The 16,483-nt window shown below is 39.4% G+C and overlaps 1 protein-coding gene across 2 annotated transcripts in view; it reads right to left on the bottom strand.

The window, feature by feature from the left end:
• Positions 1 to 214: 214 nt before the first annotated feature.
• Positions 215 to 16,483, bottom strand: part of IMMP2L (inner mitochondrial membrane peptidase subunit 2) — a 904,017-nt gene continuing 887,748 nt past the window's right edge. For both annotated transcript variants that reach the window (XM_059932691.1, XM_059932690.1), the window contains one exon: positions 215 to 889. In XM_059932691.1, coding sequence (XP_059788674.1) covers positions 752 to 889 — 138 coding nt within the window. In that variant the 3' untranslated portion in view covers positions 215 to 751. The remainder of the gene's footprint in view (positions 890 to 16,483) is intronic.

The raw sequence follows: 16,483 nt of genomic DNA, 5'->3' as shown, positions 1-16,483 counted from the left end.
TAACCGAATATTGACAAATAGGTTTACTCATCAATGTGAATAGGCATGAGATCACTAAGAAGTTCTGGATTAAAAAAGGGCCAGTAAGAAAGATTTGGCTATATGAAAATATTGAGAGAATTGATTCCCCATTACTTCCTTCCTTCCCAAAGAGAGAATGTATTCCTTATTAATGGATGATTATTACAGGTCAAATAATAAACACCCAAAACAGTACCTGAACAAATCAGTGTTTTATTTTTACATCATAGTTTACTGTTCTTCCTAACTGACAGTCACTGCATTGTAGATACTGTCAATTATAATTCCTAACACTATGTGTGTAATGTTTCTTCATCTTCCATCTTAAGAGTAACTGAGTAATACTATGTGATGGAAGTAAATATTAGTCTTCATATCCTTCCAGCAGCAAGCTCCAAAATCAAAACCTAACAATCAATAGAATATGTATGCATAAAAAAATCCAAAATTTATCCCCTTTGAGACATATGGGAATAAAATTTTCATATTCCCAAAGGTCTGCATTTTTTTGGCATTAAACAGGGTATTACAATTTAACACAAAAATCAGGTGACACTTAATACTGTTTAATATTTTAAAATTCTTTCTCTACTAATACAGATCATCTTAATGTGACTGATAGAAATGTTTCTTGCACAGCATCATCTTGGCGGAAGCTTTGCCCCTATGGTGTTCCTCTTCTCCATCCCTCTTCCTCGGGTTGGTGGTGGTGCCTCCCCATAGCAGCAGCTCAGGGAGATCCACGCAGGCAGTCCTCTTCACTCTGAATGGGCAAGCGCTCTGGAGGAAGAACAGATTCCAATTTCTGCCAGCGCTCTGGAGGCCACAGGATGTGAGTAGCATGGCCATGCAGGAGTCCCAGGGAAACCTGAACTCATGAGAGACACAAAGTGAGAAAGATGTTCTTTTATATAGGATCATCATTAATATCTTGAAAACAGAATTTGATCCAGGTCTGATATTCCATGGAAAGATAATGATGATGATTAAGATAGTAAACCCTTAGTGGCATTTTTTTCTAGGTGCTTTATATATGTAAATTCCTTTAATACAACCATTTGAGGTAGGTACTGATATCCCCTTTTTGCATAAGAGAAAACTATGTTCAGGAAGGTTAAAGCACTAGCCAGAGGTCACATAGCTCTCAAGCCACAGAGGCTGGCTTCAAGGCTGAGCAGTCCAACTTCAGGGGCTGCACCCTTAACCTCTATCGTCAGTAGACTGGTTGCTTAACCCCCGGAGGCATGAATCTGGTTTACATTCTCAGAATTTCCTCCAGCGTTCCCAGTATCTCAGAGAGACTTTTTCTTTTTCTTTTTTTTTTTGGTGGAAAATCAGAGATACCTTAAAAATATCTATATTTTGTAAAAAATACTGTCCCACATGCTGGATGAGCAGCAGAAGTTAGGTGTGAGACTGGGTAGGGTGCCTCCACCGAAAGTACACTGAGCAATTTGGGTTTACTGCTCACGAAGAGAGGTGGGAAACCAAGGGAAAAAAATCCAGTATATGGTCCTCTACTGATGATGGTTCGACTTATGACTTTTTGACTTTATGATGGTGTGAAAGCAAGACTCACTCAGTAGAAACCATACTTCCAATTTTGATCTTTTCCCAGGCTAGCAATATACGGTATGATACTGATACTTTCTTGTGATGCTGGGCAGTGTCTTTGAGCTGCACAATTACAAGGGTAAACAACTGATACACTTACAACTATTTTGTTTTTCACTTTCAGTACAGTATTCAATACCTTACATGAGATATTCAGTACTTTATTATAAAATAGGCTTTGTGTTAGATAATTTTGCCCAACTGTAGGCTAGTGTTAAATGTTCTGAGGACGTTTAAGGTAGGCTAGACGAAGCCATGATGTTTGGTAAGTTAAGTTTATTAAACGCATTTTTTACTTAAGATATTTTCAACCTTCAGTGCATTTATCAGGATGTAACCCTATCATAAGTGGAGGAAAATCTATATGAAAATCACTGCAGATGGTAAAAGACATACCAGGATGGAAGAGGAGGCAAGGGAAGGGAACTTCTCCTGGAGGATATAAGACTGAGTCCTGAGAGGGAGGGAGCCCTTAAAGACATGTCAGGCTCCCTAGGGACATGAACTGCAGTGCTCAAAAGAATGTAGCAAACCAGTTTAAAATGCAGATCAAGGCCCTATACTCAGAGATTTCCAGGCTCTCCCTCAGACCTGTGAAGGGTAATCTGTGCCTTTTGTTGTCGGTGCTATCAGGTAATATTTTAATGGTATGTAGAAGCTTACAAAACACACTCATATTGAGTGCCATGTATAAACCAGATACTATGTGTCCATTTTATTTTCAAATGTTTTTCCTATAAATTGGAGCTCCACAGTGATTAACATATGACACTGCTTTCATTAAAGTTCTATTTATATGCATTTGAAAAAGCACACTGCCCAGAGACTCAGAGCTGGATGTCAAGGGAAACACTTCCAAACATAACCAGAAACATTAAAAAAAAAAAGTAAGGAAAACATTCACAACAACTTGAAATACAAACAAAATAAGCCTAAAGGGTACCAAGAAGCCCATGGGCCCAATAATGGAATTTTTCTTCAACTTGTTACTGTAAAAATCAAACCTACAGAAAATTTGAAAATGTTGTATAAAAAATAGCTCTATTCACCAAAATCACCAGTTATTTACATTTTGCTGCATTCATTCCCCTCTCATATGTGTATATATGTATTTCTACACATATACTTTTTCCTGAAACATTTGAAAGTTGTTGTCATCATGCTGAATTTATCCCCAAATACTTCAGCGTGTATCACCTAAGACACTTTCCTACATCAACACAATAAATTATATGCAAGACATTTAATATTGATACAATATTACTTAATATACAGCCCATATACAAATGTTTTCAATTGTCCAAATGTGTTTCAGAGCTATTTTATTTTTTAAATTTTCAACTGAGGATCACAAATTGCATCATGATTGTCACTATGATGCTTCAGTTTACATTTGGCTTAAAATCTAGAGGTTCTACATCTGTAATTGCCTGATTTTTTTCCCCTCCTGATTAGAGTCAAGTGTTCTTGGCAAGTATACCATATAGCTGATATTATATTCTTACCATTTTATCACATCAGGAGGCACAAAATATCAGTTCATCCCATGTCATGTGAAGTTTGATCATTCGATTAAGGTGATGTTGACCAGGTTTCTCTTGTAAACCAATCATTTTCCTTTTGTAATAAGTAATCAGGGGGATGATATTTTGAAATGTAAATATCCTGTATGTCAACAACATATCATCTCACTGCTCTCTGAAGGAAGCTGGTTTCTAAAGCATCTAAAATAATTTTTAACATCTATTGATTACCCTGCCTGAAACAGGATAATCAATCAATTATCCTGCTTTCTAAATTTGTTATTTCTTTTACATTTATTAGCTTCCATTCTTCTCTTAAAAAGTATTGTCCCCTCCAACCTCAAATGCCTATATATATATATACACACACATACATATATATATATATATATATATATTTTTTTTTTTTTTAGTTGCGGCACACGGGATCTTTCTTTTAGTTGCACCTTGTGGGATCTAGGTCCCTGAACAGGGATCAAACCCAGGCCCCCTGCATTGGGAGCACAGAGTCTTAGCCTCTGAACCACCAGGGAAGTCCCCAAATGCCTATATTTTAACATAAAAGAAGATTCCTTTTTAAATTCAAAATCTTACTATCATTTGGTTTGTTTGATACTCAGATGTCCTACATTGGGCCAGTGGGGGTCCTTTGTTCATTTTTGGGTATGCCTCCATGAATCTCTGAGCACTTCCTAACTTTTTGGTACCATTAGGTGTTGTGGGCTTACCTTGTACTTCATACCTGTTCCCTCTGAAATTAGACATCTCTTTAAAGAGCCTTGGTCTCTTTTGTCAAGGAATGCTATTTAGAAATCAAGATCTGGTACTAGATGTGCTCATTGCTCCTGGGGCTGTCAATCTTCTATGCCATTTCAGGGGATAAACATAAAAAGCCCCAAACCACAGGATCCTCTCTTACCTCCTGCATTCCCTATTTCTATCTCCCTTCTTCCAGAGTGAGCCCTCTGTCTCAAACACGTTTACACTATCCTAAAATACACAAAAAATTGTTTTGAGATCACTATACTATAAATACTACCAACAACAAATTTCGTGAGTAAAAATCGAGATTTCTTTGCAATTATTTTGGTCCTTAAAATAGATCTCATTTTAAGGGTGTATTGGCAGAGTCCTGTATTCAAAACTTAGTTGAATTCAGTCTTTTTTTCTTCCCAATATACAGTTATATTTCTATTTGATATATAGTTAGGCCCATTTGTTTCTATTTGTATTCAATTTTAGAGTTCGCTTTTGTTATCCTTTTTGATTCAATTTAACTTTTGAATAAGTATTTAAATGGTTTAAGAGTAAAATTATTCTTAAAAGGTATGGCATGCAGAATAATGTCCCCACACAAACTCCAAAGATGCATATCCTGATCCCCAGAAGGTGTGAATATGTAATGTTCCAGGGCAAAATGGGAATTAAGGTTACAGATGGATTTCAGGTCGCTGATCAGTTGGTCTTAAGATAAGGAGACTATCCTGTAGGATCCCATGGACACAAATGTAATCACAAGGGTCTTAAATGTAGACCAGCTAGGCAGAAGGGTCAGATTCAGAGAGAGATTTGAAGATACGGACGCAGAACAGGGCCATGAGCCAAGGAATGCAGGTGGACTCTGAAAGCTGGCAAGGAAACAAATTATCTCCTAGAGCTTCCAGAATAAAGGCAGCCCTGCTGATACCCTAATTTTAGCCTAGTGTCCATTTTGGGCTTTTGGCCTCCAGAACTGTAAAATAATAAACTTACGTTGTCTTAAGCCACTAAACTTGTGGTGATTTATTACAGCAGCAATAGGAAACTAATAAACTAATAAAAAATACAGAGAAGTTCCACTCCCATCTGCTACCTTACCTCTCTAATAGGCTAACTATGTTAATTAGTTTCTGGTTTATCCTTTTTTTTTTTTTCCAAAAAAGAAAATATATGTAAAAATACATATTTTTATCAGTTTTTATCTATTACATTCTTATTTCCCTTTTTTCTCATACTGAAGGTATATATTCCCTTTTGCATGGTACTTTTATTCTTAACAGCATATCCTGGAAACCACTTCCTATCACTTCATAAAGATGGAGCCTGTGGTTTTTACAAAAGCCCTATCCCACATCCAAGCAATTCTGATTAACCCCACTAGAAATCTAGATCTGGACTTTCCACTTGGCTTCACACCAAGAAAAGGTAAACCTAACCAACTTTAAAAACTCTCTTGAATATATTTGGAACTCCTAAGTAACCATTCTAACCATATTAAATGCAGAAGCCTAGATCTAAATGGTCTATCATGCTGCCGTTTTTTTAAAATCTATTTTTGTCCTTGTCTGGGCTCAGCTGAGCTAGAGAACAGCTGGTCTCCATCCCCTCCACAATAACCCTTTTTAGATTTGATAGCTGCTACTCAGTTGTTCCTCAAGCCTTTATTTGCTTTTCCAAGTTGTTTAACTTTTTTCATAAGGTTGATCTGCCAATCTTTTAACTTGGCTGAACTCTTGCCAATATTTTTGCCTGATTTCCTAGTTTCGGAGCCCAGTTTTAACAGTGATTCAATTTTTTTAAATCAACATTCAGTTTACCAAAACCTATTACAATTTTATTCCAAACATTTATTAGAAATGCTACTCTAACTTCCTGAAAAAAATGATTCATCTTCATAATTATAAATAATGGTGAAAAATTCCCACAGATGGATAATGTATCATTTTAAAACATGGTATGGGAATGCAAAATATAACTGTTTTTTAAAGACTGAGATTAAGATAGAGAGTGCCTAGTCACTCCCTTAGCTATCTTGTCACGGATCTTTATTTTTTTTGGTTGGTATGTACATAGACATGCAAAGAACACAGTGAATTTAAAAGGGCATAAAAATCCAGAAATATATTAAACTTTAAACAAATTAAAAGTTATCTTCAGGTCCAGCTTTGGTGTCCACACATACTGTGTTAGGCATGGTCTTCCAGAGAAAAAGAACCAATAAGATGTGTGTATATATATAGGAAGAGATTTATTTTAAGGAATTAGCTCACACAATTATGGAGACTTGGTGAGTCCAAAATCTGATGCAGAGGGCCAGTAGGCTAGAGACTCAGGAAAGAGCCGTAGTTTAAGTTCAAAGGCAATCTGCTGGTAAATTCCTCCCTGGTTGGGGGAATGTCAGCCTTTTGTTCTTTTCAGGCCTTCAACTGACAGCTCTCCAGTACGTGAGTGTGACTTATCCAACCTGCTTTCAAAGTCCACCCATCTAAATGTAAATCTCATCCAAAACCACTCTCGCTGAATGATGTTTGACCAAATATCTAGGCACCTTGGCCCAGCCAAGTTGACACACAAAATTAACCATCATACCTACAAATATAATCACCTCTGACAAACATATTTCCTCTGTGCTTACTCAATGTCACACACAGTGTTCACTGTATTCAGGGTGATGTTCCAAATGACTTACTTATACATACTGACTCATTTAATTCTCACAATAACCCTGATGCAGGTACTATCATTGTCTCTACTTCATAGTTGAGGAAACTCAGGTATAACAATACATTTTTTGAGCTGACACTTTAATACATGCCCTCTGGCTTTCGAATATCTATATCAGGATCACCATATAATTTATCATACAAATGAAACACTTCTGACAGTCATTGGGGGCACTTTTTAAATTAAGTCAGGATAATAATTTGTCCAAGACTGTCCTGGACAAATCAAGATACGGTCACCCTAATCATACTACTTCTTGATATCCCTAGGTCCCACATACTTTCCTGAAACAAGTAGATTTATCAAAAGGAAATGCACATCATGGGCAGAATTGTGTTCCCCCAAAATTCATATACTGAAGCCCTAACCCTTAGTACCTAAGAATGGGACTGTGTTTGGAGATGATAGGGCCTTTAAAGAAGGGACTAAGATAAAATGAGGTCATTAGGGGAGGCCCTAACCCAATCTGATGGTATGCTTGTAAGAAGAGGAGATTAAGGCACACAAAGAGGTAACAGGGTTGCATGTAGACAGGTGAAAGACCATGTAGGGGCACAGCAAAAGGACAGTCACTTGCACACCAATGAGAGTGGCCTTGGAAGAAACCAAACTCACCAACACAGTGATCTTGGATTTCTAGGCTCCAGAACTGTGAGAAAATTTGTTGTTTAAGCTGTGCAGTCTGTAGTATTTTGTTATGGCAGCCCTAGTAAACCAATACAGACATAAATAAAAAGGAACACTGTGCTGGAAGCCAGTTCCTGAGATGTCCCAATATTCACACCAAATAGGGGAACGAAGGAAGAGGATGAGAAAAAAAGGAAAAAAAAATCTGTTATTAAAGAGCGAGAGAGAAAGATGCTTAAGCATGTATTGAATACAATTTTTTTCAATAGCTTAAATACTTTGACCAACCAACCTAATATTTTATTGGGACTCAACGCTCCCCTCTCTTTGCTCGTTTGTGTTCCCTGTGTAGATGTGTCTCCTCCAATGGATTCACAGTATTTTTAGGCTTGAGGAATTCACTTTTACAGTAAATTTTAAAACATAACACCAAAAACACATTAAACATTATAAACCCTTAGCAGATCATTGTATTTTTAGTATCTACTGAATGAGAAAATAGGTCCATTTACATGTATTAATGAGCCTCTTACAATAACTCTTTTGCCCAAAGATGCGGAATCAAGGATCTAGAATGATTGTCACCAAACTATTTTGAGGGGCTTCCCTGGTGGCGCAGTGGTTGAGAATCTGCCTGCCAATGCAGGGGACACAGGTTCGAGCCCTGGTCTGGGAAGATCCCACATGCCGTGGAGCAACTGGGCCCGTGAGCCACAATTACTGAGCCTGCGCGTCTGGAGCCTGTGCTCCACAATGAGGCCGCGACAGTGAGAGGCCCGCGCACTGCGATGAAGAGTGGCCCCCGCTTGCTGCAAATAGAGAAAGCCCTCGCACAGAAACGAAGACCCAACACAGCCATAAATAAATAAATAAATAAATTAATTAATTAATTAATTAAAAAAAAAAACTATTTTGATTGTGTACCCCACTAGCAAAAATACTTGAGAATTCACCTTTGTATTTATATATTTAAAACTGTATATATAATATATAAATATAAAATTATATAATATATAATTATATAAAAGTATATTAAAATTACATATACATATGTATTAGTATTAACACTATAAAACCAAATGTTAGTAAAGCTCAAATTCTTATTTTTCAGATCCAAAGTTCTAATTTTTTTTGCATCCAGGCGATCACTATAAACAGCCCCTATATATTCCTGCTCCCTCTTTAGAAATCCCTTCTCTGGCAAACACCAAAATTACTGTCTGGAAAGTGATCAGTGCTATCAGTCAACTGGTTTGTTTTGTCCACATGATGCCAAGGAACCACATGGACTAAGTTTACAGTGAACCGCCTGTCTTTGATTGAATTGGCTCCACTGAGAAGTTATTTTGGCATCTGGTAGACACAGCCTTCATGGGCCCAGCCTTTGCTTCAGGTGCCAGGGGCACAGGTGTGTGTTACTCTGGTTCCCTCCACCCATTTCCACAGGGCTACAGTCTACAGAACACTCTTCTGATTCTTGGCTTCAGGGCACCCTCTGTTGAAGGAAGAGCTTGCAAGGACAGTCTGTGAGTACTGTGATAAAATAATAAAAATAAAACCAGTTACTTTGTACTGGTCATTGCTGAGCAAGGACAAACATAAGCACATGAGTCTAGAGATAGGACAGAGGGGAAAACACAGAAAAGAAGGTAAGGAAGAAAGAAGATGACTGTTAATGGGGGCAAACTCCTTTTTAAAAAGGTGTTCAGAACTAGAGCCAGGGTCAGAAGAGGACCAATATGAGAAATCAGATGAAGCATAAAACTTCCAAGTTTATGTGATTAAAATGTTTTCTGAAAAGGACAGTGTTTCATCCAAGATTAGGAACTACTTTTCAGCAACAAATATTTGTTGAATGAGTGAATGTTCATTAAGGAGGAAAGCTAAAATCTGGAAATGCTCTATTTTCTGATCTGGGCATCAAGGAAATTCCCTAACTTATCTTAAGAGAAACAATCACAGTTTGCTGGAAAACAATATTAAGTGACATAAGAGCTTTACAGATGATGTGCCACCGTGGATTGACCACAAACTAGTGCTACCAAAAAAACTGTGATACAGTTCTTTGGTCCAGTCTCAAAAGAATTTTTTAAAGTTACAGTTTGGAATTTAAAACATATACACGAAATACATAGATTTAAAATTTTTATATTTGCTGCCTCTTAAGAATTTTTAAATATATTACACAGGCAAAGAAAATTGGTCTGGATTGCCTCTGGGGACCACCATTTACCTCCAAAGCAAATGAACAATATTAGGGAGGAGAGAAATGTATAACGACTGGTCCTCAGTCTCCTGGGACGAGTACCATTGGTTTTTTGAGTAAGAGACCAAAATTCTGGCTACTTGTCCCCTTCCACACATTAAACTTTTCCTGAATACAACGTCCACATCAGTCTGCTATCCGTGGCAGCCAGGGAACACTGCTCACTGCTGTACTGACAAACTCTTTCCGGACTGGAGTACCACAAAAGAGGGTGTTGTCTTGATCACTACTGATAAGGCCAGAGATGGGAGTGGTACCTGGAGAGCAGGACACTAGAGAGAAACACAGGACTTCACTCAGGGCCCGTGCTTTGGTACTGCGCATTCAATATGATGCTGCAAGTGGACAGCGCAGGGCAGGTTCTGTGCACTGGTGATCAACCCCGAGGGAGCAGAGCACTGTATGCCAGTTACTAATCCCATGGCGGGACCCCACCTAAACGGAGGACAGCAGAGATCATCACAATGCCCGCCACAAGGAACAGACGCCTAACATCTCACCCACTGCACCGTGGTGTCAGTCACCGAGGAAAACACAACGCCATCAAGCTCTGGATGGACCAGGGCGTGGCTCGCACAGAGAAGAGACAGAGCAACACCGGCTTCCACTGTGGCTGTTGGTGGTTCTCTGTTCCACAGAGAAGAATGCCCTGATAGTGCAGAGATTTGCCTTCCTGGCCCTGCCTCTGCGGTCACCATTTTCTGGGCATGTCAGGGTTACACAACAACAACACTAAAGGCAGGTACTTAAAAACAACCTAAAAGACTGAGAGAGGTTGAGGAGAGCAAAATAATTCCTTTATCAGAGAGCATAAAAGTGAGCTCTCTTGAAAATATGGACAAAAGCAGACGCGTGGTCTAAGTGAATCAAAAAGAATTAGAAATAAAGACAGGCAAAAACATACCATATGGAAAAATAAGCAACGGCACTGTTTTAAAATATTATGAAAAGGATATTTTTTATAAGTCCGAAGGATAGAAATGATAGCACCTACTGTATTTTTACACATGGATTAACATATACAAATTTGAGGTTTTCATTAACATTGTTTGATACAGTAGACAAGGGTCAGAAGGAGAATAGTAATGGCCTGTCAACCAGCACACATTCCCAAGATGCTTATCTACACAGCATTGAGCAGATAAACACAGTCCACTAAACAAGAACATGTAGGGAGACTGCTTCCAGCCTAAGCAAGCACTGACCGGCATCTACGCAAACCCAAACTAGCAATGGCAAAGCTTTGGTTGTAGAGGTGGATGAGAGGCATGAGGGTCCTGTGCTAAAGAATTATGCAGAAGACAAACAAGGAAAGTATCAACACTCCTAAGACCTAAGCTGGTAAGCAAAAGAATATATAGGAATAAAGGAGGGGAGAAGGAACGCTCTAGAAAAATGGAGAAATAAGTTAGAACAGAGGGGAAGCAGCAGCAGGTAAGGTAAAAGGCACAGAGGCAGTGGTGGCACACTGAGAAAGCTTTATTTGTGGGGAATGAACCACTTCCATTGCCCCCTCCCACAGGGACCCTAGTAGCAGCACCAGTTATGAGAACACGTCACCATCCAGAAAATCCCAGCGCTGTTCTCTGTCTCCTCCCTGAAGTGACAAGAGTAAGGGTCCTTGTACCTGGGAATATTTCCCTTGGATGAGAACGCCTTCCTTCCTAAAGATGTATAATACAGGCTCACAATACCTTATCTACAATGCCAAAATCCAAAGAGCTCCAAAAGTTCAATTGTTTTGTAACTCTCTGGTAGCAAAACCAGACGTGACCTAAACTGTTAGGAAATCATACCCTTTATTTATCCCCTGCAGTGTGCCTATTCATAATTTTTGCTGCAGAAGTATTAACGTGCTTGATTACAGAAGTTGCCCCAGACTCTGCTGGGAACGTTATGTTACATGGTATAGATATTGTTTAGATGCTGTGTATAGACACTGATACCACCTTTCCAACATCCAAACAAACAGTCTGATTTCTGAAACACATTTGCCCTCCAAGTTTTAGATATAGTATTACTATCTTTAAATATCTGCAAAGATGAATATTTACCAAAGAGGATAAATGTAACCAGAGTTTTGGGCTCAGTCCTAGGTGGGATGGGACCCCGTGTAGGATCTCACCAACTGGCGGGAAAGACAGATGTTTAAACAGAGCATCAAAATACAATCCAATATGACAGACATAGGAAGGAGCCAAGTGCCCTGGGAGCAGAGACTGCGGTCAGGCCTTGGGAAGGTTCCACTGAGCCGCTGCATCTAAGTTGGCTCCCAGGGATGATGGAGACTTCCCTCTCCTGAGGGTAGACCTTTACCCAATGACATCCCCTGCCAGATTTCTGTCTAGAACATTCTCCTAATCCTCCCGGCCCCCCCACTGAGTTGCAAAATTGAGACAATGTGATAGCTTGATACAACCCAGTACTTTGCCATCGAAAAGGAAAGCCACATGCTTTACAAAAGATTCAAAATGAGACTCTCTCTTCTAAAGACCTCACTCTAGGACAAGTGTTTTCCTTCATTATCAACAATTTTAACTTTAATCATTTCAAAGCAATTTTCCTGTTCAAGACTGAGCTTTAATCAGAATGCATTTTCAGGTCACTTCATGGCCTCTTCAGGATTCTCTCTAGATAACTACAGAATCAGGCATAACCATTCCAGTCCCCCCCCAAGCCCGGCACCTTCAGTAAGTAGTTAGTTCAACATTTTATGCAGAAATAGATACAAAACAGGCCTCTAGGGGTATCTCCAGCTAATTTTCATGAATTAATTTCCCAGGATTAATGTTTATGCACCAGTCTCTTCACCACATAATCAAATCACTGGAGTTGAAGTGGTCTAACGCCTTATTTTGCAGCTTGATTAAGCAGGTGATGAAATACTTGAACATAATTTAGATAGTTAGAAACTCACAGTATCAACAATAAACCACAGTGGGGGATGACGTTACTGATGATGTCTCATTGTTTACTTGTGTTCTCTCTAGTAGCTCGTGTCCCACACGCTATTTTTATGTAGGAGATAAAACAGTCCATATAAATACGTGAGAGGAGAGGTGTAAAAGTCTTTACTGTGGTTGACATTGTTTTAAACCATATTTAGGCCACTGGGCAGACAGCTGCTGAGACAAACCAGACTGCCATTGGTAGGAGAGGATTTGGGACAACAAGGTATCCAGCAGCCGTTGCCAGACCTGCTGCTATGGTGGATGAAGCCACATCCCTACCATGGTTACCTCTGTTCATTTGGGTGGTTATCTGGCATCCAGTCTCTATCTTACCATCTCTCCCTACTTCCCATCCCTCTTTTTTTCTTTTTTCAAAAAAAAAAAAAAGAAATCGAGGAGGCTTACAAAACAACCAACCAGGAACAAAAGAAGATAAATAAAAGTGACAGCTACAAGAGCCAAGATAGTTGCTGTGGAGAGCACACTTGGTACGCAGCATGTTTTCTTCTTCATGGTGGCTCTCAGATAGCTAGCTTACACAGCTCGCATAGGAGAGGGGGAAGTGTCCCAATTTTTAAGGGAAGCTAAGTTTTTGTCTGATTAAATTTCTGCAAGCTATTTCTCACGTGGGCTCTGTCACAGGATACTCGAAGCATCAAAATGGACAATGTCCATGGAAGTAGGTTCCACCTAAAAGACAGTAGGACAGTTCAGCTTACTGGCAATTAGCTGTTCTGCCAAATGATTAAGGCGATGTTGTCTTGTATGTAATCTAGAGACCTAACTTATTCCAATGATAAGTACTTAGATTACCTGGCAGCACAGATAGATAGAATGCCCTTTAAATGATCTTTTCTAAATATTTCTTTCACCTGTGTTTTTGATATACAAGATCTGTTCTGTGTTGTTTGTGGCAGGAGATAATTCCTGATCCAAAAATCTGGCTGTGTATCTACAAATGAAGGATGAGTTGGAACTGATGATCTACTGCACTCAGCCCTTCTCCTCATCCCAGAACAATATCTTAGTGGTCAGAGCTATAACTACTGTTCTTAAATTTAAGCTTACCAAAATCCAAAGAATTGCGTTGATAAGGAAAAAAGAAATTATGCAGTATAATAAAAGGTAATTGAAAGAATGGTCTAAACCCTAGCAAAACTGGCTTCTCTAGAAGAAATATCCACCAGGTATTTGAAGTGATAAAGGTACACATGATAGAGCAGGGTCTTAAGGATCACTGAGATCATTATAGTTATGGGTGTGGCATGCATGAGTACCACCCGTTTCAACCACCTTTTTGTGTCTGTACAAATCTTGGTGAGAAGAAATGCCTTCATCCACTGCCTAAACCCCAAGCTGGATGGTCCAGATATTCCTTCTCTCCATTGCCAATAGCTGAGGGTAGGCACGTGACCAGGGCTCAACCAATTGGATACTGAAATCCAGGGCTATGAATGTGGAGGGAGCGATGCAAAGACACAGAAATAGTCAGAGATTACTGGCAGAGACGAGAGTGCCAGGAAGTGTGCAGTGACACCAATTGCCAAACCCATCATCCTGCTCCTGTGTGTGACATAAGGGTGTCCTATGTTGCTAACTGTCTAATTCCCAAGCCTTGTTTTCATCCCATCCATTCAGTGATATCCAATATCGATATCCTTTCCAATGACATCTTTTCTACTTAAATTAGTCAGGATGAGTTTGTGTTATTTGCAACCAAGATACCTGATGAATACACTGCCATGGAAATCCTTACACATGAATAATGTTTATAAGGATATTAGAAATTAGGTCTAATCCCCAGCCCCACAGGTGAGGAAATCGAGGCTCAGAAATGCTGCCCACAGTCAGTTAGGGCTGGGACTCAGCACTGGCTCCTAGTTCAAAGTCGTTTTCACCATACCTGTTAGTGATACAAAGTGTAGAGCCCTGGAAATTGTAATGTTTGGCATGGGGCCCTGCATTGATGCTTTCTAAACCTGGTTTCACCCCAGGGAAAAGAGAGGCCTTTCATTTTCTGCAGGAAAAAAAACAAACATTGCACGTTAAGGTCTGTACACATCCATGCCGCTTTGGGAACTGTTGCTGATTTGTAGCAGCAGAACACGTTACAAGTCACTGGGCTGTAAGGAATGCTTGCTGGCAGTGACAAGAAAGGCAGTGCTTACTACAGCAATGCGGTTATGTCCACGTGCATAAAAGAGCCTGGAAAACGAAGAAGTGGGGAAAGGCTCTAAAAGACACTCCCTTTACTCAACACCATAGATACATAAAAGCCTGCTATGTGCAAAGCACAGGGCATGATGTTCTAAATGTACCAAGATGTATGAGCCATAGACTCTGGCCTTGAGGAGCTTACAACTCAGATGGGAAGACGGCTGTCACAAGCTTGATCCATAGGATGTGTTTGGCAGAAGCAGAGGTTGCAGGAAATGAGAGTGATCTGGTGAGTAACACAGGCCATTGAAGGATTAGGAGGAGATTATATGTCCAACACTGTAAGAGGGGACGCCACCTCTGACCACAGTCTAAGGAAAGAAAAAAGGCAAGAAAGTGGAGAGCAAGAGAACAGTCAGGAGATTTTTTGCAGTGGTGCTGCCAAGAGATATGATTGTGTATGAGAGAAAAGAAAAGAAAGGAGCCTTCGGGAATGAAATCCACATTTCCTAGCACGGTATGCCTGGTCCTTCATTAATGGACCTCCGCTTTATGCCTCAGTGCTCCTCAACTTGTACCAGAATCACCCTCACACCTCTGCACATTTGCACATACTGCTTTTTCTGCCTCCTGAAAGGCTTTCTTTCACTGTTTACCTGGATAACTCCTCTTCATCCTTCCAGACATAGCTTACATGTTCCTTCCTCCTGGAAGGCCTCCAAGCCCTCTTGCCATCCTCTGCAGTCTGGGCTTATTTATGATAACTAGTAATTACCACCCTGTGCAGTGAGGGTCTATTTAGTTCTTTGTATCTTACTAAGTATGAGCTTCTTGAAGCAGGCACTGTCATATTCTAAATCAAGGGAATGAAAGTAGAAAGAAGCTCAAAAAATGTTGACTGATTAAATTAATGAAACAGGAGATGATGTGGATTTAGACTAGATACAATTTAGCAACTGATTGATTGGACCTGGGAGCTGAGAAAAGAACAAGGTGTAGAGATGGCTCATTTCTCACCTGCCTGGAAAGATGGTAATGCTATTAATAATAGAGGGATCACAGTAGAAGGAGCAGATATGGGAAATGATGAGTTCAGTATTGGATTATCAATCTGAGGATCCTGTTGAATGTCACGGGAAGACATCCCGAATGCAACTGAAAATTCTGTGCAAGAGTCCAGGCAACGGTGGCAAGTAGAACTTAGACATTCAGGAATCACCCAATTGTACCCACAGTAATTAATGTGCTCACCTAGAGAAGAAGAAAGTAAGAGTGCTAAGGACACAGACCTGGGGGACGTTGCATTTCAAAGGTAATGCTAGGAAGCTGTCAGCTACATGCAAGAATCAATACATTTTGCTGAGCTGTAACACACCCACCTCCAAGGCTTGACAGACTTTCGCACAAATGGAGGCATACTGCTCTCAGCTTGTAAAAAGGTGAGCATTGACAATAGGGGAGGAAATAGTTGTAAGTCACCTTTAAAACTGTAGTTGCTATTCTTTTTTTGACTGTGCCTAGAGAACATGTAAAGATCCAGAAAAAACCTATTAAAATTCTGAAAATGATGTTCACCTAGTGTGGTTATACATTTGTATATATGTATGTAACTCATGGACTAAATATATAATATAAAAACAAATCAGCAGATTGATCAAAATATCTCCTCTAATGGAAATAAATGTCTTGTTACTTTTAAACATTTTTCTTTCAGAAGGGTAAGTAAAATGCTTTCTAAGATTTTTAGCTGAGTTTTAAATTAATTTCACATTCTTAATACCACTTTGGTCAGAAATAAATTGTGTGAACCAAAAACGCTACTTAAAGGGCTGTATTATTTA

This window comes from Balaenoptera ricei, chromosome 9, assembly GCF_028023285.1.
Source record: "Balaenoptera ricei isolate mBalRic1 chromosome 9, mBalRic1.hap2, whole genome shotgun sequence".
In the NCBI taxonomy this organism is placed as follows: Eukaryota; Metazoa; Chordata; class Mammalia; order Artiodactyla; family Balaenopteridae; genus Balaenoptera; species Balaenoptera ricei.
This window is presented reverse-complemented; position numbering and strand designations above follow the sequence as displayed.